Source organism: Ochotona curzoniae, unplaced genomic scaffold (assembly GCF_017591425.1).
Source record: "Ochotona curzoniae isolate NIBS_2020 unplaced genomic scaffold, NIBS_Ocur_1.0 contig_1, whole genome shotgun sequence".
In the NCBI taxonomy this organism is placed as follows: Eukaryota; Metazoa; Chordata; class Mammalia; order Lagomorpha; family Ochotonidae; genus Ochotona; species Ochotona curzoniae.
Window position 1 is genome coordinate 5,169,127 of NW_024464918.1, and position 25,976 is coordinate 5,195,102.

At 53.1% G+C, this 25,976-nt stretch overlaps 1 protein-coding gene across 1 annotated transcript; it reads right to left on the bottom strand.

Annotated features, from left to right (window-relative positions):
* SLC25A48 (solute carrier family 25 member 48) lies at positions 1-25,137 on the bottom strand. Its single transcript, XM_040975626.1, has 6 exons — positions 25,094-25,137; positions 20,299-20,370; positions 18,023-18,281; positions 4,366-4,623; positions 2,339-2,472; positions 1-131 (listed from the first exon to the last, which is right to left on the bottom strand). Exons 3-6 carry the CDS (start codon positions 18,258-18,260, stop codon positions 9-11), a joined length of 753 nt encoding a protein of 250 aa, XP_040831560.1. The 5' UTR covers positions 18,261-18,281; positions 20,299-20,370; positions 25,094-25,137; the 3' UTR covers positions 1-8.
* Positions 25,138-25,976: the final 839 nt, after the last annotated feature.

A 25,976-nucleotide genomic window follows, 5' to 3' on the forward strand; every position in this document is an offset into this window, starting at 1 on the left:
CCTGGTGCTCACGGGCTGGTCACAGCGTGGTCCCCGCGGAGGGCCTGCAGCGAGAGCTCGTAGCCAAGGAACATGGCCGCACTGGTGGGGAACCCGCGCACAGCATTCACAGTGATGCCACGGAAAAACACCTGGATTGGGATGGGAGGGCGGGTTTGGTCCAGGGCACCCAGTCACTGGCCACCTCTGCTGCCCCCTGCTGAGCCAAGGTGGTGGGAGGAGCTTCTGCAGACAGAGACCCCACATTGTCAATGGGGGACACCCACAGAACCACTGCATTCCCCAGCATCAAGGATGCTGTGGGGAAATCCTCCGTGAGCTGCTGAGGGCAACGGTGGCTGGCCCATCTACTTGTTTATCCCAAGGGGTCATGAACAGCGGGCGACATGGGGGCTTTGTGCCCAACCTCAGTGGAAGGGCTTTGGGAAGAGAAGCACCACTGAGCCAGCTGGTAGGAACCACAGGTGTCCCTGGGGCTACCAAAAGCCCCTCCACTCCCCCGCCGCCCCCACCACTCAGACGCACCGACTGTCGGGGATCACGTAGGGTTCCCCTTCCCATCACTGTCTGTTCCTGCATGAACACTCTAACACACAAATGTGCTCACGTATACAGGCACACATGAGCACTGAGAATGCTTCAAAGTTTATGGAAAACCTGAGAGGGAGGCTGGCACTGTGATGAAGCAGGTTAAGCTCCTATCTACAATACTGGACGCCCCATACGGGCACTGGTCCGAGTCCTGGCTACTCTACTTCTGATCTAGCTCCCTGTTTATGTGCATGAGAAAGCTGTGGAGGATGACCCAAGACCTTGGACCCCTGCACCCAAGTTGGAGACCTCGAAGAAAGTCCTGGCTTTGGTGTGGCCCAGTGCCAGCCATCATGGCCGTTTGGGGAGAGAGCCAACAGATGGAAGACCTTTCTCTATTTCAATTTCTTCTGTTTCTAACATCCTGTCTATCAAATACATAATTTTGTTTTTTTGAAGAAAAGCTGAATGAGAAGAAAGCGTGCATTGTCCGTACACTTTTGAAGTACAGGGAACACTTGTGGGTGCTATGAATATTTCCAGGCCATGTCACAAAGAGCTCACGGGTCACTACCTGCAGGCTGGGTTGGGGCCCCGAGGCAGGAAAAGGACATTCTCTCCTTGTGACCCGGGGGCTTCCTGTGCCCAGCCATCATCTGTTTCTCAGCTTGTTAGTAGCATAATTAAAAAATGAATCCTGAGACACATGGCCGTGACATGGCTCAGCCAGCCGCCTGCTGCCCTTGCCTTAACACCGGCTTCCGAGTTGGTGTCCCTTTCAGGACAGGGAGCTGGTCCCCTGGCTCCAGCTCCTTCTAGAATGTCATGTTTTACAGGAGGAAGTAAGGGCAGTGGGGCTTTGCCTGTGTACACATCTTTGGGATCAGGACAGAGAAATACTCTGGGAAATGGGTAACACTGCTCAGATGAAACACAGTATCCCACTCTGAAACATCACACATTCTAAGAAGCCAAGCTAGGTGTTTGGCCTTTCCTTTTTGATTTATCCACAAATCCCCTGTCCGACACGACAGGTATGGTTGTCCTCAGAGAAACCAAGACCCAGGGTAGGGAAGCTACCCACCTATGAGTCTGCAGCTGACAGGCCTGACCCTGAGCCCAAGCTGGCTGACTCTAAGGGCTGTGGTAGGCAGAGGCAGTGTGGCACACCCCCTGCTGGCTGATGAACTGCTTGCAGTTTCAGACACTGGAGGTGGACACCTGGTCTGTGTCCAGGACCATTAAGCAACAGGCAGGGTTATGTGCCAAGGGTGAGCTCTGGGGCAGCTGGGAGGGGACAGCAGGCTGGAGGCGCCATAGCTGCAGCACCCACAGGTGACACAGTCTGGCCTGGGTGGGAGGGAGAGCAGAAAGCAGGGGCAGTGGGCTGGAGCAGCAGATGGGAGGTAGCAGAGGAACGGGCAGCCTGCACATTGGCTCTGGGATGTCCTCCTAAGAAGAGGGACAGGAATGTGATACCCAGAGATGAATGAGGAAAGGTGGCCTGTCCTGCCTTGGGGAGGGCAACTGTGAGCACAGATGGACGTGTGCCAAGGTCCCAGCCGGGCCTCATGCCGGGGTGTTGGCCAATGGAAGGTACCCAGTCTTCTCTCACCCCTGGTGGGTGGAGGAGGCGGTGGCACATCCTATTGGACAAGAGAGCACAGATGCAGGGCCTCAGGCAATGCACCATCAGACTCCTGATTCCTCCAACCCATGCTCCCCCAGCCCCCCACGGCATGCCCTCTCCCAGGGACCCCCAGGGACCCCCAGGGACCCTGCGTGACAGTCATGGCGTGCTGCTTACTCTCAGTCCCTCCTGCTGGTAACTCTGACAGATGCAGTCCAGGACACCTTTGTACTTGTTGAAATGAACGCCGTCAGCTTGGAGTCGACTTTTCACGACGTCCATGGGAGTTGCTGTCCCCCAAGAAATGGCTCCTGCAAAGACACGGAGAGACAAATGGGTATTGGGACGGCTCCTGACTGCTGCTGGGGATGTTGACAGAACTCAGGGTCTGGGTCTGCAGATTGGGGTCCAGCGTGTCAGCCCTCTCACTGTGTACCCCCATCTGTGACAGGGGCCCCAGGTGTCTGTTTCCCTGTAGGTGCTGCAAGGAGTGCAGGAAGGAGGCGCTGAAGGCCCGCACCTTTGGCCATGTCCCGGGTGTGCTCAGTAACGGGCACCTCCTCAGCAGCTGTTGCTGGGAAGACAGCTCCAGCCTTCATCCTTTGGGCACCTTGGTGGGCAGCAGGGGGGAAGCCCGGGAGGGCAAGAGGCCGTGACTCCCCGAGGCAGCGCTGACCCTCAGCGTGGAGAAGCTGAGCAAACACCTTGTGGATCTGCCATGCCACAAGGAAGGCCACCATGGGGATTGTAGAAAAAGGGCAGGGACAGGGTTGTTCATTCAAAATCTCTTCTCCAAATATGAGGGATTGAGGCCTCAGGCCTGTATGTCACCACGGTGTCTTCCAAGAACAAGGTGAGATGCTCCTGTGTGAGCACTTTTGCGGCAGTTAAAGATCTGGGGACAGCAAATCTGGGTTACTACACAAATACGGACATGAGCACATGTTGGTTGCAGGGAGAGAAACAAATGGACGGCAGAGTCCAGGGCAGCCGCTTGCAAGGTCGGCTCAGTGCTGCTCCCACAGGGTTATTGGCCTGCCCTGGGCCCTCTGCCCATCCCTGCCTCAGGCCCCATGGACCCAGCATGGCCTCTCTGGAGGCTCACCAGGGGCTGCCTTGGTGCACTGTCCCTCAGACCAGGGATCAGGGAGGCCGAGCTTGGTCAGGACAGGCCTCAGCCAGATGTGAAGGGCCTGCTGCATCAGGTGGCTTGGCATGGGCTGAGCTGCGTGTCTGCTTGCAGTTTAGAGCAGAGCTGGGGCAGGAGGAGGAAGAGCAGCAGCTGCCGCCACCATGATTCTTTTCCATCTGCTGGGTCTTTTCCATCAGTGTCATTCACACTGCAGGGCCAGCTGTCCACAGCAACAGCCTTCTTGCTGGGTCTGCATGTGGCCCCTGGCTGTGGCCTCACTTCTCTGTGCTCCATGACAACACAGCCACATCCCTCTGGAGGCCTGCGTCTACCTGGTCTCTCCCATTTCTTTTGCCCCTTCTCTCTTGATCCCACTTCAGTCCACCTTGCTTCCTTCCCTCTCCCCGACAAAGGTCATCTGAAGGCCTCGGGTAACCTGCACCATGCTGAATCCCAGCAGTGGACACAGCAAGTCCCAAGGCCCAGCAGTGAGGGGAGGGAAGCAGAAAAGGACCTTGGAGGGTCATGGAACCTCCTTATCAGCCTGAGGGTGGGGCTGAGAATGCCAGGATGCTGCCCTCTGTGTCCAGGGAACTGGAATAATTTGGCAAAATGTCCACGTTTGCAAGTGAGGAAGTGGGGACTTGAACTTGGATCTTCCTGGCTCCATGACACTGTCTGCTTTGGCTGTGTGCCCTTGAGTTGGTTGTTCATTATCTCTGAGCCCAAGTCTTCTTATCTACAACATGGAGAGACGGATGCCTTGCTTGAGGAGTAGACGAAAGCCTCAAGTTAGAAAAGCTCATGGCACCCTGACAGTATTTGGGACAGGTGGGCTGTGAGGACCAATTTCCTTCTCAAAGCTCAGGAATGCCTGAGGGCCAGGGCCTGAAAGCCGACAGGGCCTTTGGGACCCAGGGGTATTGGGGAGGCCAGTCCCTCGATAAAGCAGAGGGGGCCATCCCTGATTCCAGTCCTTCCCTGCAAAGCTGGATGTGTGGTTTGTGGATCCCCACCCTCTTCTCGGGGCTGACATGGCTCAGGGATGGCACTCAGCCACTGCTGTCCTTACCTGCCATGCCACCCGCCAGCCACACGGCATAAGGACTGAGGTTCGCATGGGGCTCAGGCGAGATCCACTCACTCAGGAACACGTAAGGGACAAAGTAGAAGCAGTAGCCAGGGACGTCCCTGAGCAGCATGGCGCTGGACCCCCGGTAGAGCCCCGCCAGGCCCTCAGTACGCACGACGGTGGCGATGCAGTGCACAGGGCCCTGGTAGGCCGGCTGCTCCCCAGGGGCCACTGCCCTGGACCTCACACTGAGAGTGGCTGCAAAGACAGGAGCAGAAGTCAGCACGTCACATGGTGGTAAGCAACAGTCACACCCAGGCTCTGGCCGTTTGCAGGACCACCTGTGAGCCCCTTGGTTTTCACCAACCCTTCTGACCACACCGACAGCTCAAATCCAGATTCTGAAAGCCTAACGCGGAGCCCTGATCAACACATACAGCCAGATTGGAACCAATCCCAGCCAGGCGGCAAAGCCTTATTGTCTGGGGACTGTCACGGCTTTCTGGTCAAGCATCACTATGTCTTTCTAGGCTGATAAGCCTGTAGAATGCCTGTGATTAATGTGACAGGTACACTGAGTACTTTCTGGAAACAGAGGCTGCAGAGTCCCACGGCTCTGTGTGTGTGTGTGTGTGTGTACGTACCCACACACCTCTGCATTATGTGATCCAAAGCATGATGTATCCAAAGCCACAGTATCCCGGCCACAGAGCTTAGCTCTGTCACAAACTTTCTGACCTCTACAGGTCAGAGTGCCAGCCAGGGCCTCTGTCACTCAGGGATGGGTCACGATCCCTGACAGCAAGGGTTGGGCTGGATAGCTGAGTGTGTCTCCATGGCATCACCTTGGCCCTGGCCAGGCTGTGTCCCACACAGCTGCAATGAAGCCCCATTCCCAGAGTCCAGGGACCCCAGGGACTCCTTGTCTGACCTCAGGAGTCTATACTAACAGATGTGTGTCTGCGGCTTCCTCTGCAGGTGCATGGAGCCTGGAGAGACTTTCTCTTTCCCACTCAACCCTGCCCTGCCACTCTGTTTCTCGGCTGTGGCTCCTCTCCTCTGTTGCCATCTGTCCCTGTTCCATTGCTATGACTTGTGACCAGAGAGACCGTCCAGTCCTGGTGTTGGCAAAGGAAAGCTTGTTTTCAACTTTTCCTTCTCTAGGAACCAACAGGGCATGGATGGGCAAGATGCCCACAAACCTCTGGCCCCCAGGTTTAATTTCCTGTATGCAGAGTGCCAATGCTTTCCACCCACCACCAGCAGGCACGTTGCGTCCCTGCCATGGTTGAGCTTCCAGGTCTCTGTCACAGGAAAGGGCAGCATCAAACCTTCTGTTTCCTCAATGCTCAGAACAAACCAGGGGCTCAGGGCAAAGTGCAACCTGTACTTTCACAGGTGTCAGGAGCAGGGCGGGCTCTAGAGAGCCTCCTGTGTGCCTGGCACAAATTCAACCAACCCTTTCCATGCACGTGGGGGGCTGGGAAGGGATGTCCACATCATTCAATGCAAACAATCACAGCATGGATAGCAGATGAGGCCATGCCCACTTCTTCCTCATGGGAAGCTGGCAGGTTGGCAGTCCCTTCGGGGCCCTGACCCACATTTTTGTGATGAAGACCCAAGAGATGCCCATCGAGCTGAGTTTGGGCAGATGATGCAGCCTTGGAAAGCCTGGTGAAGGTCACTGGCCCCTCCCCCCATTCTGTCCCAAGCTCACTGTGACACCACCCACTGGGTTATCTGTGAGATGTTGCCATAGACAGGTCAGATGTCACTGTCCCAATGCGTCAGCCAGGGTTGCCAGGGTGCCCAATATCTACCATCCACACAGACCTGAGGTCAAGGTTCTCCTGGGTCAACAGCTGGTCAGACACAGCTCTCGGGAGTCCCTGATGGAAGGATGGTGCCTGATTGCATTCTGCTCTGGAAAAACACTTGCTAATCCCGCACCTGAGCTTGTCAGCCCCAACCCTGTGCTTCACTGCCCCTCGTACTCCAGGTGAGCAAAGAACCACTCCTTCACATTCACCTGGATTTGTACATAGTAAGTAATCTAGTGTTTCACGGCTGAGACTTGCTCACTTATGCCAACAAAGCAAGTGTTATGATGACTGCCAGCCCAGGATGCTGACTCGGTTCTGTGCTAACTCAGGTTACATAGCAAGGGCTGGGCAGCTCCTTCTTCGCCCCTCCTCAGTCCTCATCACCAGGATAGCAACACATGTGCAGGAAACAAATAAAAACCATAAAGGAGTACAGAAAACGCCCATGTATAATCTTGACCCAGATCTATCTATTAATGATATTGAGCCTCATTTACTTATTATTGGAGTCCTCTCCTCTCCTCCCTCCCTGCCCTTCTCACTCAGGTGTGTGAACACAACTCCACTGACCAGATGCCAGCATCTCAATGTTACTAAGCCTCACTCTGCTATCAACTACTCGGGGGGTGGCAGAGTGTGTGTCCAGGTTGGCATCAATCAGCTGTGTGGAGGATGTGGCCTCTGGAGCACAGCATCCTGATTAAAAAAAAAACCCTCCTTGCTGAGAGGTGCCTATGTTGGAAAGACACCTGTCACTTCTGGGTTTACTTTATCAACAAAACCCAGATGAGAACCAAATCTGTACTTTTCTCTCTTCATTCCACGGCAAGTAATAAGGAAGTACTTTTGCCTTTATGTGCTGACTTTTTTCCACACACACATACCTAATTTTCTTTTCTGAACTATTTGCAAGGTGAATTACGTTATATCGTGGCTCTCAGGGCAAAGGTCTCACATAACCCCGGTAATGATGAGTTTCCTCCCTCTGCTTTGGGGGTGCTTTTATCTAATCTGCTATCAAACTGCCAGGTGCCCTCATGATGTCCTTTGGAGCATTTCCCCATTCGGTCCAGCATCTGCCGCATGTTTATAGCCTTTAAGTTTATGACAGTGACATCTTTTAAAAGTACACGACCTTGCTTTTTGAGAATAATGGGGCCATGCTTGGGTGTGACCTGCGGGCATTTCCTTGTTGTAACCCTGAGGTTGTGCATTCTCACCTGGACCTTCTGTCCCTGCTTCTCCATGAAGACCAGAAACTCTCCAGTGTCCCTGGTCTCCTTTGGCCTTCCAATCTGCCTCTGAGGCACAGACACAGCCCAGCCATGGACAGTTGCTGAGTTCTGGCAGAAGCATGCACCACTGAGAACATCATTTCTTAGATGCGAAGCAGGCTGACTGTGCGGAGTCAAGATTCCACAACCCATCCCCTCTCCCAACTTCCAGAGTGAAAGAACTCTGGCATCAAGCAGGTGGCACTCATGTCTGAGCTGTGTGCCAGGAGGGGTCAGCTGCTCCGGCATAGTGGCCTAGGTGATATGGGTTAGCACCACAAAACACAATGGCATCGGATGCAGTCAGACCAGGGACAAAAGTGCAACAAACTGTACCCTTGGCTGGGTGAAAAGTCACAAAAACCTGAAGTCATCACCAGGAACTCACATGGACACTTGTTTTTAACTCAACAGCAATAGTCAGAGTGATGGAAAATGGTGAGGAGCTCAAAGACACCATCACTGCTGAGTGTGCAATATAACTCTGTTCCAGAAAAACAGTGGGCATTCCCAACAGCGGCCTCATCCATGCCAGGTGATCTGTGGGCAGACCTAGGGACATCTGGCCTGGCAACTTCTGGCTGCTTGCGCAAAGGAAGAGAAAGTGAAATCAGACTTCTTGCTAACCCCAGCCGGAAACCACATTTAATTTGTGAAAATCAAAATGTGATGACTCTGAAATTCATCTGGGGGATGGCTGCTGGAAAGCAGTTCTTGCAAATGCACATGTGAAACTTGGGGATTTGTATGCGATTTGTCATAGGAACCTAACAAGGGTCACGGGGTGACGAACCACTGCTTTCCAGCCTGCCATTCCTGGACCTCCATGACTGGGCCTCAGTGTGTGTGTGTGTGTGAGAGAGAGAGAGAGAGAGAGAGAGAGAGAGAGAAGGACCAACATTAAATATGTGTTGTGTGTATTTCCTTCTACAGTGAACTGCACTTGATTTTTCTGATTAGAATTGCTATTCTGCAATGAGAGTAAGAATATAAAGTCCGGTTCTGACCAGTTGATATCATGAGCTCTTTTCCATTGACTGCTGCCCTTTCCTAGCCAGGCAGCAGCACCTTCCATTCTGCTCAGTGTGGATCAGTCCCCAGAGCCTCTGTGCCTCTGGTTTGCCCAAAGCCCATCAGGGCCATTGTGAGCATCTGAAACAAGATGGGCAGCTTGCCCAGAGCCAACGGAGCTGGCCTACCCTGCTTCTGGCCTTCGCCTAGGAGTGCAGATGGACTCCTGTCTCACACAGCTCAGTCACCGCAAGGCTCCTCCCACCACATGCTCAGTACCCACTCCCCTGCTTGCTGCCGACACCACCAGGGCCTTAGCTCCTGGCCTCCCACCTGGCCAACAGCTCCCTCTGCACTCTGCATGCGGGCCTTATAGTTTCAGAGTGTCCAGGTTTGGCTGATCCTGACAGGTGGTCATGCAGACATGTCTTGGGGGACCTCCCCTCTGCACTCCATGCAGAAAGGCTGAATGGGTCCAGACACAAACTGGGGTCCCCACAGATATGCCCCCTTCTCTGAACCCAGCCCAAGCCACAGGCTATCTCTGGGTCTTCTCCAGTCATAGACCAGTTTAATTTCTGTCCCTGATGCTCAGTCTTCACAGAACTGTGACCTTAGGATTAGCAAAGCAGGTCACATCTGTTCACTAGGTCGCTCGGGTCAGCATCAGGAGCACAGACACCTGGTCTGTTTTCCCCAGAGTGGGAAGCTAGCAAGCACACTGGAAGTTCTTAATGTCCTGAGAATCTGCTTTTACAGAAAATCCTGGGCAGGTCCCACTGGGGCCCTCCAGGGGTACACAGGTGTCACAACTGTTCAATGCGAAATAGGCCATGGCTAGGCACTCCCCAGTGCAAACATGGTGCGTGGGGTTACTTGATGGCCCCCTGGGAACTCATGAGCATCAGAGATGGACAAGATTCCCAACACAGGTAAAGACACCTGCCTGTGTTCCAACTCCTCGTGTGCGTGATGCTGCTACTGCTGGCCACACAGTAAAGTGTCACTTGAATACATTAGTAATGCAGAAAAGCTTCTTACATTTTTGTTTTCTTGGTCCGTGGACATTTAAAACACATTGCTGCTGGGTCATAGAGAATATGAACGACCCCACAGGTAAGCTGTTACTTAAGACACCTGACATCCCATATTGGAGTGTGTGGGTTCCAGTCCCAGCTCCACTTCCGATCTCAGCTTCCGGCTAATATGCACCCTGTGAGGCAGGAGGTGATAGCTGAAGTATTTGGGTCACATGCAATACTTGGATGGGATTTTTGGCTCTTGCTCAGGAGGAGTCCACCCCAGCCCTGGCTGTAGTGGGTGTTTGGCAAGGCAGTAGATGAACATTTTCTGTCAGCGTTGTTCTGCCTTTCAAATAAAATGAAAGCAAGTTTCAAAACTCCAGTTGTGCCATCAGTTGGATCATGTTTATAGGTTAAAAAGATACTCCCAGAAAACATAAGAAGCTCCACAAATTCTGCACCCATGTTCAAAGTCAACTTTGGTGTCCTGTTGGCTAAGCACGTCCTTTTGCTCTTGCTGAGGCATCATTCTATTTACCCCTTTTGCACACAACCAGGGCAGGTCTCACTACCCAGGCCTCCCAACGGGTCACACGCCCAGCATCCATCCTTGGGTTGGAGACATCAGCGACTGACGTCAACGCCAAGGGTGGGTACTTAGCTTAGCAGTTCAGACCCTGGCCCAGACACCAGATACCCAAGTGGAATGCCTGGGTTCACTCTGGCCTCCAGCTTCTTGCTGACACACACCCTTGGAGGTAGCAGTGTTGGTTCACATGATTGAATTCCTGAAACCCATGCAGTTGGTTTGGATTGAGTTTGACCTTGCCCAGTCCCAGATGTTGCAGGTATCTGGAGAGCAAAAAAGCAGGTGGGAACATGGGCACTAGGGTAATTAACAACATATCACAGAATATCAACTGAAATGGCAAACTCATAGCCCTACTTCCCCCACTGGTTTGAGAGCTAAGGGCACACAAGCATGGGGGTGGACCTAGGCCAGCAGGCAAGCTAGGGGCAACTCTCTTGGTCTGGATTGGGGCTTCAGCAGACATCATACCCTAACCCCAGGATGTGATGTGGGAAGCTCTGAGCTAGTTCCTGTTTCTACAGAATCCAGCGGCTTTCTCATGATCAAGGTAGGTGGACACTTAAGCAGAAAGCACAGCCAAATCCTTAGAAGCAGCAAAGCTTCATCAGCCAGTGAGAAGGGCCTCAGCTCATCCTCTGTGAAAGGACAAGTGGCTGGCTGGCTGGCCCCTCCTGTGGTTTTCTCAGCATTCAAGGCAATGCTGGCAAAGGGACTGCACAAAGATGCTTCCTGTGCCAGTGTACTTTGCTCAGAGAGTTTTCATCCCTATTTTTATTACCCCCATCTGGGTGTGATCCAGATTCTGTGGCCTGCAGCCAGTCCTGCCATGGGAGGGCCCTGATGCTGCCCACGGTCAAGAATGGCCAATACCAGCACCACATCCAGAAATCAAGTCAATAGTGGCTCTTGTCTGCTGATTTAAAACAGTGAGTCATCCGTGCATGTATGTAGCTTGTACAGTGGTGTATTCTGTCCTGTGTGCCTTGGTTCATCTCAGGCAGTCCCATGGATCAATGGTACGAAAAGGGCCCAAACATGCTGTCTGGAGCTCAAGTGCTTATCCTGTGCAGCATGGCCATGTGCCTGGCCTCTCCACAAACCTCCTCCCTCCATTCGTGGGCTGCCATTGCTCCAGCTCTCACTTCCTATTAGTATCCCAGAACCTGACTGAGAAGAAGGGCCAGGCTGGACTGGCCCTTGTCATATCTGTTGTCATATCCCAGCATTCCCTGCTGTTCTACAGAGGCTCACTTCTTTAGGAGCTGAGCAGGGGGCAGCTTGCATTCCTTTCAAGGACCTCCTCATCAGGGACTGCTGCCCTAACCTGGAAGAGCCTTGGAAAATCTGCTCTTCCTCAGGGCTGACACACTCAGGGGAAAGTGCCATTCCCATAGTCACATAGCTTTATGGCAGCAATAAAAATTATGCAGCAAACTAAGAACAAAGCAAGTGTGGGGTGGGACGAGGGGGGGATGGGTCTGGGGTGAGGAAGAAATGGTTATACCTGTTTTGAAAGATTTGTGGGCTCAAATGCCTGTGTATTTTGGGACACACAATGATTCTCCCTGCAGAGATGTCCCCACGGCTGTCCCCACTGCTACTGACCATATGAACCAAAATCAGGAGCAGGTTCCCCTCAGCACCCGCCTACACTCAACCTGCTTTCCAAAGCCAGCTCCCCAACCTCCTCCCTCTTGTCCTCAGCAATCTGTCTGCACTTCCTTTTGCCTCCTCCTCTATCTTCTCCCAGCTGGCCAAGTCCTTTCCCCCTGCACCCTTTGTCCACTTGTTGCACCCCCTGCCCCAGACCCAGCTCCTGCAGTTCTCCTCACTGTCCTCCCAGGTCCTCTGGCCCCTACCTCCAGGGGGTGGTGCTGCACAGTTAGGGGTGATGCCCTGCCTGGAACTGGAGGAGATGTGTGTGTATGTGTGTGTGTGTGACTGAGTCAAAAAGCCCAGGCCTCAGTTTCCCTACTGGTGCCAGGAAGACACCGGTATGTGTGTCACAGAGCTGATGTGACGACTCAACAATAGAAATTGGTTGGAGGGGCAACTGAAAGGATGGTTTGGTGGCTGCTGATGACTGTCATCAGCATTATGGTCACTCTGCTCCCTTCCCCAGAAGTCCCCCCCAGCTTCTCTTCCATACCCACCTCTGCTTTTATGAAGCTCGCTGAGCATTTGCCATTCCTGCGCCTGCCACGTCTGTGTCTCTACCTTCAGCCCTAGCACCGCTAAGGGGCAGCTCCCCTGATCCCTCACTCAACAATATGCCAAGGGCCCGGCGGAGTGGCCTAGCGGCTAAAGTCCTCACCTTGAACGCCTCGGGATCCCATATGGGCGCCGGTTCTAATCCCGGCAGCTCCACTTCCCAGCAGCTCCCTGCTTATGGCCTGGGAAAGCAGTCGAGGACGGCCCAAAGCTTTGGGACCCTGCACCCCTGTGGGAGACCCGGAAGAGGCTCCTGGCTTCGGACCAGCATAGCATCAGCCGTTGTGCTCACTTGGGAAGTGAATCATCGGACAGAAGATCTTCCTCTCTGTCTCTGCTTCTCTCTGTATATCTGACTTTCCAATAAATAAATAAATCTTAAAAAAAAAAAACCCAACATGCCAAGATGGACTGTGTTGTCAGTCAAGCCTGCTGCCATAGTGGCAGCAGTGCCAAGGGCCATTCGCCAGTCACCCACTCCACATCCTTACTGTCTCACTGTATTCCAGTCTACCCCCAGAGTGGAGAGTCTCCCTTCTCTCATTCTCCTCCGGTGTTACAATCTGGGGTCATTTTTGTCTCTCTTCCTCCCTGTTCTTCATGTGGGGCCGCCTCTGCATCTGCCCTTTCCCTCCTCTGAAGCAGAGCCCACAGTCCTGGGTTGTGGCGACACTGTCCCTACTCTACCCGGCAGCCCTCACTCCTTCTGAACATGTTCCTATAGCACAGCTGGGATGGGGTCACCCTGGCATCCAGGATGGTCTACTGTCTGCTGAGTGGTCTGTAAGCTCATCCTCACCTAAGCAATCCAAGCTCCCTACAACTGGTTTTGCATCTGCCCATTCCCACCTCCCTGCAACCACAGTCTCCCACAGAGCCCCTCCTGTTCCAGTACAGGTCAGCTCCTCTCGAGACTGTGGGCTCCTTGAGGCAGGGGCTGGGGATCAGCCTGACTCAGGGAAGGGAGTTTCAAGAATAAATGCCAGCAGGCACAGCACTCAGCAAGCAAGCGGCATCCTGCAGAGCCTGGAAGCCACTGGGACAGCAAGGACAAGTCAGCACAGAGTTAAGAGGAGGCCACATGGGATTCCTCAAACTTTGCCTCCAGTTACACTGAAGGCCTTGTGATCTGCATATTAATTAAGCTTTTGATGGGAACAAACAGGAGGGGGTAGTAAAAAGTGTCTTTTGGCCATCAGCCTCCAAGATGGGAGACTACTGGCCTCTAGATCCACAGCCAAACTTCGCAGCTCAGGCCAGGCTAAGTTCTGCTCACACAAGGGTGACAACATAGAAAGGGAGGTGGAGGGGGAGAAAGCATTTGACATCATGGGAAGATGCCACTCGGTACACCTGCATCCCATACTGGTGTGCCTGGCCCTGAGTCCCAGTTTCCTGCTAATGTGCACCAGAGCTGACTCAATTACTCGGATCCTTACACCCAGGTGGGGCACCTGAACTGAGTTCCCAGCCCCTGGGTTCAGCTTGGCCTAGGCCTAATTCCCACAGGCACTTGGGAAATAGACCAGCACATGGGATATCTCTGTCTTTGTCTCAGTCCCTCAAATAAATACTTTTATAACTTTTCTGAAGGAAGGTTTCTTTCACAGCTGCTACACTGTAAGAGTTACATTTGACTGCGTGCACACCAGTGCCTCCTTGGGGGCCACGTGGTGGGAGCCCAGGAAAACACCTCTGCTAAGATGGAAGGGTTCTATTGCATGGACAGTGGTCATTCATCTCTGCAGCTGGCCATGGCCCTTCCAGCTAATTGTGTCGCAACATGGGACAAGAATCTTAAAAATGGCCACGCCCTGTGACTCACTCATGACTCACTCACAGAACCCACGCATGCAGGGAAGTAACAAACACAGGCAGTTCTTCACAAATGTGTTGATCATATGTGATGAACATAATAGCAAAGCTTGGTTAAAAAGATCTTCGTATACGGTCATGTCCTCAAAATGTGAAATGTCTGGAATATTAACTGATAATGTTTAACCTGTATGTGAAATGTGTGAAACATTGGTGAAATGTAATTATGTGTAACTTAGAGTAAGAAGCAGGACTTGTTTGTAAGGCTTGTAAGGTGTGTAAAACAAGACTGTGTCACACTCCCTCCCCCCTCCCCGATCTGTAAAGAGGAGATACGAGAGAAGCTGAAGAAGAGACGGAGCCCCAGTGGGCATCAAAGGGGCTCAGCTGAGCAGGCAGATTGCTCTCAACTAGCTCACTGAGGAACAAGGCTCAGCCGAAGAGAGCGAAGAGAGCGTGGCACTGCTCTAATGCCACCCTCAGCTGGGAGGTGACCACCTCTCCCTCATCCTTCCCTGGTACTGCCTCCAGGGACCATAAAGTCAGTAAGTGCGATGACCTCAGGTCGTGCCCAAGGACCTGAGACTGAGAGGTTCAGGGACCTTCAGGTAGGAGGGTGATCAGAGACTTGGTACTGAATGTGAAAGTGTGAATTAGTGTGTGAGTTAGGTGACCAAGTGGAGTTTGAATTAATGTGTTATTTGTATAAGAAGCATTGGGGAGCAGGTCAGGCAAGTCTCTAAACTGTGCTGGAAGGTAACAGAACTGCTCATGACCTCACATCACAACTTTTAGGAGAGGAAAAGCAGTGAAAAACCTGAACGCTCACCAATAGGCAGGCTGTTAAATAACATGTTGACCAACAGTATTAGGGATCTTCCAAAAGTGTGTGAAAATGGAATCCAAAGGTAAGGTTTGTTTGGTGCCAAAAAGAAAAAAGCCTCAAATCCATACCTATGAGGAATCTTAGTCAAGTTCATGAAAAACACATCTTATGAGAAAAGTGCATGAATTGCAAACATTTTAAGCACCAAAATAAATCTATCTTATAACTTCATTTTCCCATGAACTTTCTGAGCTTTCCCTACATAGCATTTTCCATGTTCCATATACCTCACTGAGGATTTTATGTATACTAACTATGTCATCTCATGTCAGCCCATTGTTTGATGGAGCATGGACACAGCTCGACTTCCCCTTCCACAGGCCCTCTGACCCAGGGTCTGGGCCTAATCCTGTCCATGGAGGTGGATGTGACTGCTCCAGGAGGCAGTGGGTCCTGGGAGGGATGGGGGTGGGTACTTCCCAGCACCCCTGTGCATTGAGGTTGCCTCTTTGGTGCCTACAAGTCTTGGAGCTTTCTTTCTGTTCCTGGATCAGAGGGCTCCAAGGCACACATCAGAGACTGCATACATCCTTCCTCAGGTCTTGATAGAGAATGCTCACACAGCCTAGTGTTGCTTTGTCTGTCCCCACCAGGTGGCCCAGCCACTGTGGTCCTCTTAGGCCCTGCCTGACAGCAGGGATGAGAGATGTGGCATAGGCCTCACACAGAAGGGCAGTCCCATGCGTGCAACCATCCTGCAATGCTTACAGTCACTTGGGTCTGCCAACCACTTGAGCAACGTCATTTTGGAGAGATGGCTCCCAGCCCAGATCCAGGTTAAAATCTGCAATTGTTTTTGTGCAAAAGTTGCATGTCACCAAACTGCCCCAGCCATAGTGAACCCACTGTAAGACAAGACCACTCTCCCCCATCCTGCAGCCTGCACTTCCCCTCCCAGTGTCCTGTGGGGGACCCTCTCCATTGCCTCAGGCTTCCACCTGCAGCCACCCAGGGCTGGGGTACTGTGAAGATTATACACACACAAAGCTCCCAGCACAGCGCTAATGCAGTGGTAGGGACAGCAAGCCTTGGTTTCTGGACCCCTCTTGTGACAGAGGCATAAAGGGAGAGGCCCTGGTGGGCCCTCAGCCCTGGTTTTGACTCCCTGGGAAATCCAGCTTGGTGCTTGCTGCAGGCTGAGCTCCTGGCCCAGGGGCTGAGGACTCAGAGGCAGGAGGGGCTGGGCACACTTGGGCTGGGCCCACCCTGTGCCCCAGGTGGTCCCCTGACCCAGCGCAAGTACAGAACAAACCTGGCTGATTTTTAGTTGCTGCCTCCAGGGCTTCACTGACAGCACTGTGGTTACCTGACAGCCCAGGGTAGCTGCCAGTGAGCAGTGGGGTGTGTAGGGAGTTTGTGATGCCAGGTTTACGCCACTCAAGAGGACTTGCTCCAAGACAAGGATAGAGGGATATGAAGGCCCAAGCTCCAGGGTTGTACTCAAGCCTCTTATACTTCATGAGGCAGGCCTAAACAGCCCTCAGTTTTACCTGGGCAGGCACAAAGGTGGACCTCTAGATCCGCCTCCTTGCTATCTTGCTCCCTGACCCCTACCTGAAACCTGCCCACTTCCCCACCCTTGCTTCCCACCTGGCTCTGCACTTGGAAACAATGGACCAATTTTGCGTTCACCATTATGCCCTGGCAAACCAGCCCATGTACTTGGCTGTGGTCTGCTGGGCGACAGGACTAGTCTGGCAACAGCAGCTCTCACAGCGCAGAGCTGGAAGTCAACGAGATGTTGCAGGTGCAGGGACTGCACTTCACGAGCACTGGCCAGCTATCAGCTCCCTAGGATCAGCCCAGAGCTACAGGCCAGCCATTCCCCTGGCTTCTCTCGTCCTCCCTCCAGGCTCCAACTGCTTCTGATCTCAGAGCTCCTGGAGAGGTTCCCCTGCACCTGTAGCTCAGTAAGCTCTCCTGAGGTAGCCAGCACAGAGCCAGCAGGCAGCCCGATGTCCGGGCATTCTGGCTTCACAGACCTTGCACAGCACCCCTCATTTCTCCTCACAGGAACTCTGGGCTAGAGAAGCAAGCTGCAAATGCTCCTTGGAGGTGCAACTTTCAATTTAATTAAATTATACTCAGAACTGCCTCATTGTACCACACTGATGAGGGCAGTCCCTGCCCTTGAGCTGCCTTGGCCGGTATACTGTGCCCCGGCCACATGCAGGTCCTGGATCCTGGGCCCTGATGCTCCTGAGTGACACCAGCTGCCTCCCCCCAAAACTTCCCCTCCCACCTCTGTCCCTCCTTTTCATTCTACAGGAAAGAGGACTGAGGCCAGGAGGGGCAGTGGCCTGCTTGAGGGGGCAGGGACGTGAGCACAGAGACAAGAATAGGCCTTAGGCCTTGCAGTGTGACCCTACAAGCCCTGGCTCCTCCTTTCCAGGAGCTGGCACTATGCTGCCCTGCCCGACTAGAGCCTGTTCTTTTTCCTTCTTCCCTATCAAAGCCACTCCAGGGGCAAAGCCAGTGGGGAGGAATGCAGAGAACTGGCCTGCAGTGTTAAGGTCACAGCTGCCTTGCAATGTATGAAAGGAAGTTCCGCCTGCAAGATCTGGGTGGTGAAGCTGGTGGTGGGGGTGAGGAGAGGAGCAGCCAGGTGAGACCAGGACCGTGGGAGTAAGACAGAGCAGGTGTTAACCCCCCAGTTAGGCTGGGTCCAGCTTTTGGAGGTGGGAGCTAGTGGCCCCACCACACTCTGCTGTTGCTGCTGTTATAAGATTGATCACGATTTTTCAATCAATTTCAATTTTTGGCCCTCGCAGTCTCATTTTGAATCTGGGTAGCTCAGACCCTCCTCAGGTTCTCTTCTGTGAAACAGACATGATGACAGCAACTGCCCCAGAGTTGCCATGTAGTTGAACTCAGGCGCCCACATACACTAATGACCCCACTGAGGGTTGCTTGGTACCATTGGCAAAAGAATGAAATGGCAAGAGGTGACATAAAGACAGGCAACCAGGATGCCAAGAACTGTGCCCTAGATTACAGGCCCCTGCTCCTCCACCTCTTACCTTCCCGCAGTGGCTGTGTTTGCATCTGCAGCCGAATCTTGATGAGGTCCACAGGCCCGCCCAGCCCTACGGAGACCACGCCGGCCGCCATGCTGGCCAGGAGCAGATCAGACAGGCTGCGGGGAGGGCTGCTCCCAGGCTCCCTACAGCGGAGCTGGCCCAGGAACCTCTGTGTGTTACTGAAGACCCCAAACACTACCGAGTTGTAGACGGTGATGCTGACCAGGGGGAAGGACATGCCCTTGAAGAAGCCGGACACCTGTGAGGAGAGTCAGCGAGGAAGCCAGTGGGTGCCAGGGCTGTGGCCAGGCACACCTTCTCCACCCTCGTCCCTAGAACAACACCCGTGGGCTGGTGGAGAGACGCCCAGGGTGCGAGAGGACAGCAGGGGTGCTGCTGCTGTGATTGCCCAGGCCACAGACAGACTGACAGCAGTCTGTAGCATAAACCTAAACCCTGGGCCATGAAAGGCTCCTGGGTCATCTGCTGAGGCTTCCCCCAGACATGGCCATGGCCCACAGTGGCACTAGGGCAGGGAGGACAGCAGGCATGACACCAGGGCTCTGAAGGTGTGCACAGGGAGCTGCAGGCTGGGACAGGGTCCTGGCCCTCTGCATTCTCTGAGAAAAGCTCGGCGGCCTGAGGAAGACTGCAAAACTCCATGGCACCTGCTGGAGTGAGGACAACCACACAGGCAGAGGACGAAAAAGCACTTGGAACTCTGGAGGCCTTGGTACGGCTGTTGAGACACTGCCTGGGTGCCCACATCCACTGCCAGGTGGAATAGCTGGGTGTGAGTCTGGCTCCCTTTCCAATCCAAGCTTTCTGCTAATGTGTACACTTGGCGGGGGGCAACAGGGGATGTACTTTGGTCCCTGCTTCCCACAGAGAAGACCCAGATGGAGATCCTAGATCCTAGTTCCACCCTGACTTGATTCTGCCTGTTACAAGCATTTGGAGAACTAACAGGCAGAAAATTTGCCTATTTTCAAAATAAATAAAAATTGGGGGCTGGCACCATGGCATGACAGATTAAGCTTCTTTCTGTGGTGTCAGCAACCCACATGTATGTCAATTAGAGTCCCAGCTGCTCTACTTTCCAACCAGCTCCCTGCTTATGGCCTGGGAAAGTGGCAGAGGATGACTCAAATATTGGGACACTGCACCCACATAGGAGACCTGGAAGAAGTTTCTGGCTCCTGGCTTCGGACCAGCCCAGCTCTGGATGTAGAGTCAACCAGCAGATGCAGAATTTCTCTCTCTCTGTCTCTCCTCTTTCCATAACTTGACCTTCCAAACAAAAATAAATAGATCTTTAAAAATAAATGAAATTATTCAAATAAAACAAAATACTAGAAACTGATGCTGACACTGTAGGCTACATGCAGATGCATTGCCCCATCGTGTGTCCTGCAGCCTGCGTGCCAGAGGCAAGACTCCTTACACACACGTGTGAATGCCCTTGTCCTTTGCCCCACGCACCCCAGGATGGGCAGCTGGTGGGTGTTCTGGGTACTTGTCCTAAAGAGGAGATTCCATGGTGGCCTTTCAGGGCTCTGAGAGACTATGTAGCAGCACCCAGAGCACACAGTGCTGGTCTGCAGGGCTCACCCTGATTTCCAACAAGTGCAGAGAGACAAACCATGCCCTGGCATTGGGCTTGCTTCTTCTGAGGAAATTCCCAGGGACCCGCAGAAGCTAGGATGAGGCTTATACTAGGATGAGTGAAAACATGGGTCATCATGACGCAAACCACAGGGTGTGCATCCAAATATTTCTTTAAATCAGCTTACGTCCTTTTCAACCCCCAAAGAGTGGCCTCAGACTTCTGAAAACATGTGTGAATTCTCCAGAGGGCACCTGGCATGAGGTCCACATGAGAGTAGGTGCCTCTTTTGGTAGCTTCAGGGCCCAGAAGTGCTGCTCCCGCCCCATGTAGGTGAAGGCACACTTGTCTGCAAATGGTTTGCCTGCCGCTTGCTTTGTGTTGAAAAGCAGACAAGTCTCTTGCTCTGCGGAGGCATTTTCCAACCTGTGGTTCCCAATGCTTTGGGATTTTGCCTGGGAAACCACAGGAGGGATTTTCCAGCACATGGTATCATATGTTGGGGTAGATTCAGGTATAACATGTAGGCTTGAGATGTGGTATGAGGGCACAAGGGGAAATGAAGCCACAGCTAGTTGCAGGAATGAGTTTGGGGCTGTGGTCATGCCCCTAGTACCAGGGAGGTCCTAGCAGGCCCAAGCCCACCCACCCACACCCGAGGGACACTCACACTCTCCCTGCTGTACACGGTGCGGATGCAGTGGAGGGTGTTCTTGTAGCCCACACCAGCCTGCAGGCGGGTCTGCAGAGAGACACAAGGGAAATGAGAGCCCATTTGGGGAACACTTATCTCCCCATCACCCCCAAAGTTGCCCACAGACAGTAGGAGGTGGGGGTGCCAGTGCTGGTTCTGCTAGCGCTCCAACCTCACTGCACATGGCTTCCCTGTCACGCCCTGTCCAGGTGTGCTCAGCCTGAAGGTTGCAGACACGCTGCTGCTCGAGGACCAAGAGCTACCCTGTGGCTCCGTCCTGCCTGCTGTTTGTCGTTCTGCCCAGCCCGCCCCTCCTGGCAAGGACCTGCGCTGCTCCCCTCAAAACCACTGCCCTAGCCCTGGTCCCTTCACCGTCCACCTGGCCAGACCTCTCTCTATGCTAATGTGAAAGGAACCACAACCCTGCGTATAAAGTGCTCTATGGCCCTCCCACCAACATGAGAACACATGCCACGCTCTGCCTGTGCACACACGCCTGAGCCACTACCTCACACACATGCTGCCCTCTGTATTCACTCCCACCCCTGCCCAGACCCTGAGCAGCACGTCTCTCCTCCCTCCAGCCTTTGCCCTGGCTGTACACCACACTCCCCTCCCCCACAAGGCCCCTCCTGCAGTGCCTGCTCTCCTGTGGGCTGAGCTTAAATGCTGCAAGAGTCTCAACCTTGTGCCATGGTAGGGCTGTTGCTGGATTACTGCACGAGGACACAGCCACATGTGGTACTTTCTGCTTGTCACAGAGCTAAGCGCCGGCTGGTACAGTGGCTCCTCACCACCGGTTGCACTGGCTGCTCAAGGAATGGGACACCATGGACATGGCCTCCTCTCTCTGAGGCTCTGGCCAAGCCCCACTCGAGACAGGTGGAAAAGGCCCTGGAAGAACACACATTCCCGGTACCACACCCAGTATCACAAGAGTGACCTTCCATGAGGAGCTTGTCTACATTTTCCAAATTTTCTACTATAAACAGCTAGAGCAATTTTCACTATTTTCAGTTTGAAAATATCCTTAGTGTGTTCTGAATCATTTTCAGTGATCCTAGTAACAGCAGGGCTGAGAGTCTGAAAAGCATGCATCTCGGTATTCTGAAAGACAGACGGAGCCACAGGAAGCTCCAAACTGGTGAAGCAGCAAACTGGGCACTGAGCCCTCCCACTCTGCATCTGGACCAGAACCACTGTCTACCTTGGGCCTTCAGGATCCCCAGCTAGGACAAGGCAGTGGGTCAGGGCCTGTGGTGGAGAGGCGTGAGCCTCTTCTCTTGCTCCATCTGAGGCTGGGCTGAGATCCAATGCTCTTCTGGGGCCAGGTTCCCATTGAGAAGGTTGAGTGCCAATAGGAACTCCACCCAAGAGCCAAAACCTGGACCACAGGGTCATGCCAATACTATGGGGCACTGGCCAGCAAGACATGCCAAGCACCAGCATATAGCAGGTGTCAGCTGCACTTCTGGGCATCCTCCAAGAATTATCTTGCTGGCTTCACCCCAAGCCATGCCTTAAAGGCACCAACTCCTTCTTCTAATCAAGATAACAGACTCTCTGGTTTATTTTCCTGTTATTTCCAAGGTGGCTCCCAACAACATAAACTCATCTCATGCAGTTCTTCAGGCCAGAAATCCAGACACGGTTTTAACACCTGGAACAGTCCATGGGACTGCACCCACCAGAAGTCCCAGGAGACACTGAATCCTGGCCTCTCCCAGCTCCTGGATGTCTGTCCTCTCCCCTTGAGACCTGGTGCTGCCTCTCATCTCCTTTCCTCGCCCTGTTGCAGCTCTTACTTCGGAAAGAAAGTCAAGTCTTCTCAAGTGCCTTGTACAAGGACCCTTATGCATACACTGAAGATTCCCTGAGCACCTGCCCAGAGCCATCTCTCCATCTCCCCATTTCTCACCTCTGCCATGATATGGTTACACTCATGGGCTCCAGACAGCTGGATGTGGGCAGGTGGCCATTATTCTGCCAACCACACTGTCTTATGCTGTTCTCTTAACACCCAGCCTGCCTGGAACTCCTGTTTCATCTCAAGCTCATGGGTTTCACCACACAGCCCCCTGGTAGCAGCACATAAGCCACGGCACTGCCACCAACCTCTGTCTTCATGAGAACAAAGGCAAATGCAGCATGAGCTGTCGCTCCTTGGCCTGTGCAGATGGCAGGTGCTCAGGAACCACCTGAAAAAGGGAAGAGGGGAGGCTGGCTGCAGCCTGGCTTCAGTGACCAGCATTCAGATCCACAGTCTGCTTCCTGACTCGGCCACACTCCATCTCAGGACATCACAGGGTGCTGTATTTGCCACATGAGCCCTGGGTGGAGCAGACCAGGAACTAGTTAGGTAAGTTTGGGGGGGCAAGAAGGCAGAATTAACTCCAAGGACAGCACCAGGAGTCTTCAAAGTCTTCCCAAGGCTCAGCACATGTCCTGGGCTCCTCACTCAACATGTGCTTACCCAGAGCTGTCTCCAATTATGTGTGACTGAATAGGGGCAGTCACAGGCCACCAGCAAGGCGAGCATGGCTCCTGTGGAGGGCGGAGAGAACTCAGGGGACATCAACAGCTGCCACAGAGTGGCTGAAGGGTCCTGGAATAGGCTTGGTTCTGGAGAGTCCTGGGGAGTACCCAGCATATGTGCCACCTCCAGGAAGCAGTGGCCCAGCTCTGAGACCCTGGTCAGTCCACCACAGACATGATCTTGCTGCAGAGACATGTTGGGTGAGCTCTGAGCACCAGAACCTGGGTGAGACAGGTACCCCAGGCTTCTCACGGCATCTGTACTTCACTGTATACACACTGTGTCTTTGTTTCTGGAGGCCTCTTCCCAGGCTTGGGCCATCACCGGCATGTCCCTCTCCCGAAAGTCTCTGGCTCCAGCTTTGAACCCCTAGTTTGGTTCCTGTGTATCATTTCACTCTTCACCTGGTCACTTGCCATCCACACGTGAACAGGCCAACTGTGACCTTCCTATATAGCCCTGGCAGTCACTGCAGTGTCATCTCAGCACCTGCCCTGGCTGGGAATGACTAGTGCATGTCTTGTGCTCCCTAATTATCATCTACTAGTCAAAAGCCACCTGTGCCCTTAGCTGGATCCTTAGAGTCAAGGTCAGCTAATGGCCTGTGCATGGTGGATAGGCAGTGTCCTTACCACCCCCAACAGGAAGCTCCTTCCATTGCCCCATCAGCCTCTCTCATCTCTTCAGACACATAACCAGGCATTGCAGCACTTCTGGCACACCAGTGCCTTATGTAACTCTTCATCCTAAGAAGCCAGTTCAGCTACTCACTTGTGTGGGTGGCAGCAGAAGTCTGGGCCCCATGCAGAGCAAGTACACTCTCCCAGGGTTGACCAGGGGTGGGAGGGGCTGTGAGAGCAAGGCTGCCTGCTGCATGGCCCTACTGGCACTGTCCAAGGCCTTGACTCCTGGCCCAGCCTTGGCACACACAGCAACTACAAGTTTCTCCCAAATCAAGCGTGGTATGTCTCCACTTCCGGGGCCTCCAGTATCCTGTTTTGAATTGCCAGGCAGCCCAAGCAGAAGGCACAGTTCTTGGAAGCCCCAACCCAACCAGCCAAGGGTGAGGTAAAGGGTGTGGCACAGGCAAGAACATGATGTCCCAGAACTCTGGACTGTCACTGCATGGCCAGCATTGTAGACCTGTTCCCCAGGGGGCCAGGCTAACAGCCATGGGCACTGACCCAAGGGCCAAGTTCACATTGGGCCTCTGAGGTCTGCAGATCCTTGTGGGCCTCTGAGGTCTGCAGATCCTTGTTCTTCACTCCTCTCTTCATCCCACATGAAACAGAAGACAGCACCAGCTGCAGGTGGTGATCTGCCTCGCTCCTGCCCCCGGATCCTGTCTGCCATCCCTTCGGACTGTGACAGCTCTAGGGAGCCCTCATTATTATCTAGTGCATTTCTTTGAAAATTTCAGGCAGATAAGCTCATCTCTCTGCTGAGGGGAATGCAGCTTTGCCTCTGCCCTGGGAAGGGGGGTTACCACATGCAAAGGAGCCCAGAGCTTCCTGTGTGAGCAGGGCAGGCAGGTTTTAGGAAGTCAGGGGGATGGGGTCCCATGCCTAGCTCTCCAGATGTGTCTTTGAGTCCTGCCTGCCACTGGAGACAGGTGGCAAGGCAGAGGGTGTCCAAGAGGGTCCCTCTTCCTCTGACTCTCCAGTCTGGAACCTGCGTGACCCGAGACAAACCTCTCCCCTGTGAGAGGGACATCCCAATACTAGGTTGTCCCTGCCTGTCTCAGTGTCCCTGAGCCCCATGTGGTCTACTGAGGTAACATGGACATCCATTCCCAAGCTAGGTCTGCAGTCCTAATCTGACACACTGATCTGCCTCCCCAGAGTCTGACTCATGGCTGTTGTCAGGAACCTGATACATCAACAAAATGGGCATGGCTGGTCTTCCCCAAGCACGGCCCCCACCTGGCATCCCTGCCACCAGACTTTGCCTGTCTATCTTTCTCAACAACCAGAATGTGGGATCAGGTTCTTGGAGCCTTTCCTATTTGCTCAGATGCATGGGAACTTGACAGAGGCTGCTCGCAGGGCACTCCCCAACCAAGTCATGACAGGCTGCAGGCAGGGAGGGGACAGGTACCAAAACCACACCAGTTGAGCCTGCAAGCCAGGTTGAGACATCTTGGAGGATCAGAAACAGCAATTAATGCCTGGGACAGGGGGCAGATCCACACCAGGCTTCTATCCAAGAAACAGGGGGAGATGATGGCCATGGTACCTTGACTGTGTCCAGAGGGTGGCCGACAACAACGCTGGCTGCACCTGTAGATTGAAGAACAGGGCTGGGTCACTCATCCCTGCTCTCCTGGATCATACCTGATGCTCTTAGAACAAGACAGAGAACTCAGTTCCAGGTATCTACTCAGTCAATCAATGGTCTATCACCAGAGGGACCCTCCACGTGAAAGCCACTGGCTCAGGCACCAAGGCATAAAGGAGGGAGTCCAAATGGCCGCCTCCAAGAAGGAAGTAATGCCCCTCCCCACCCTTAAAGAAAACAAAATGGTAGAATACTGGATATTCACAGGCAAAACAATGGAATCAGACATCACCACAAACACTTCATACCATATATAGAAATAATGTCCAACAGATCAAAGGCTTGAGCTAAAGCTATAAAACATTTAGACTAGAACACAGGGAAAAATATTCAACAATCTCTTGATATAATACCAAGAACATACACTGGGAAAGAAACCTATAGAAAAATCAGACTTCTCAAAAATTAAAAATTTTGTGTATCAAAGGATGTTACCAAGAAAGTGAACGGCAGTGGTAAGTGTTGCAGGGCGGCCGATTAGAGTGTTGTTTGGGATGCTCATAGCCCATGTCAGAATGCCTTGGGGAGGGTCCTGCCTCAGCTTCTGATCTAGTTTTCTGCTAATGAAGCTGTGATGGCTCAAGTACTTGAGTCCCTGCCACCTGCATAGGAGACCAGGACTGAGTTACTGGCTCATGGATTTGGCTTTCCCAGCATTGCTTGCTGTGGCCATTCTCCCAGATCCCCACTTTTCCAAATTTTTTTTTTTTTTAGAAAATGAATAAAACTTACAGAATATGAGAAAACATTTTAAAATCATGTTCCCAAAGGACCTGGCAAC

Excerpts from the sequence above, each read along its gene's own strand:
- SLC25A48 (XM_040975626.1), bottom strand. The coding sequence starts at position 18,260 with ATGTCCTTCCCCCTGGTCAGCATCACCGTCTACAACTCGGTAGTGTTT. Across the intron at positions 4,624-18,022 it reads AACACAGCCACTGCGGGAAG|CCACTCTCAGTGTGAGGTCC; the intron begins GTAAGAGGTGGA and ends CTGTCTTTGCAG. Across the intron at positions 132-2,338 it reads ACCAGCAGGAGGGACTGAGA|GTGTTTTTCCGTGGCATCAC; the intron begins GTAAGCAGCACG and ends ATCCCAATCCAG.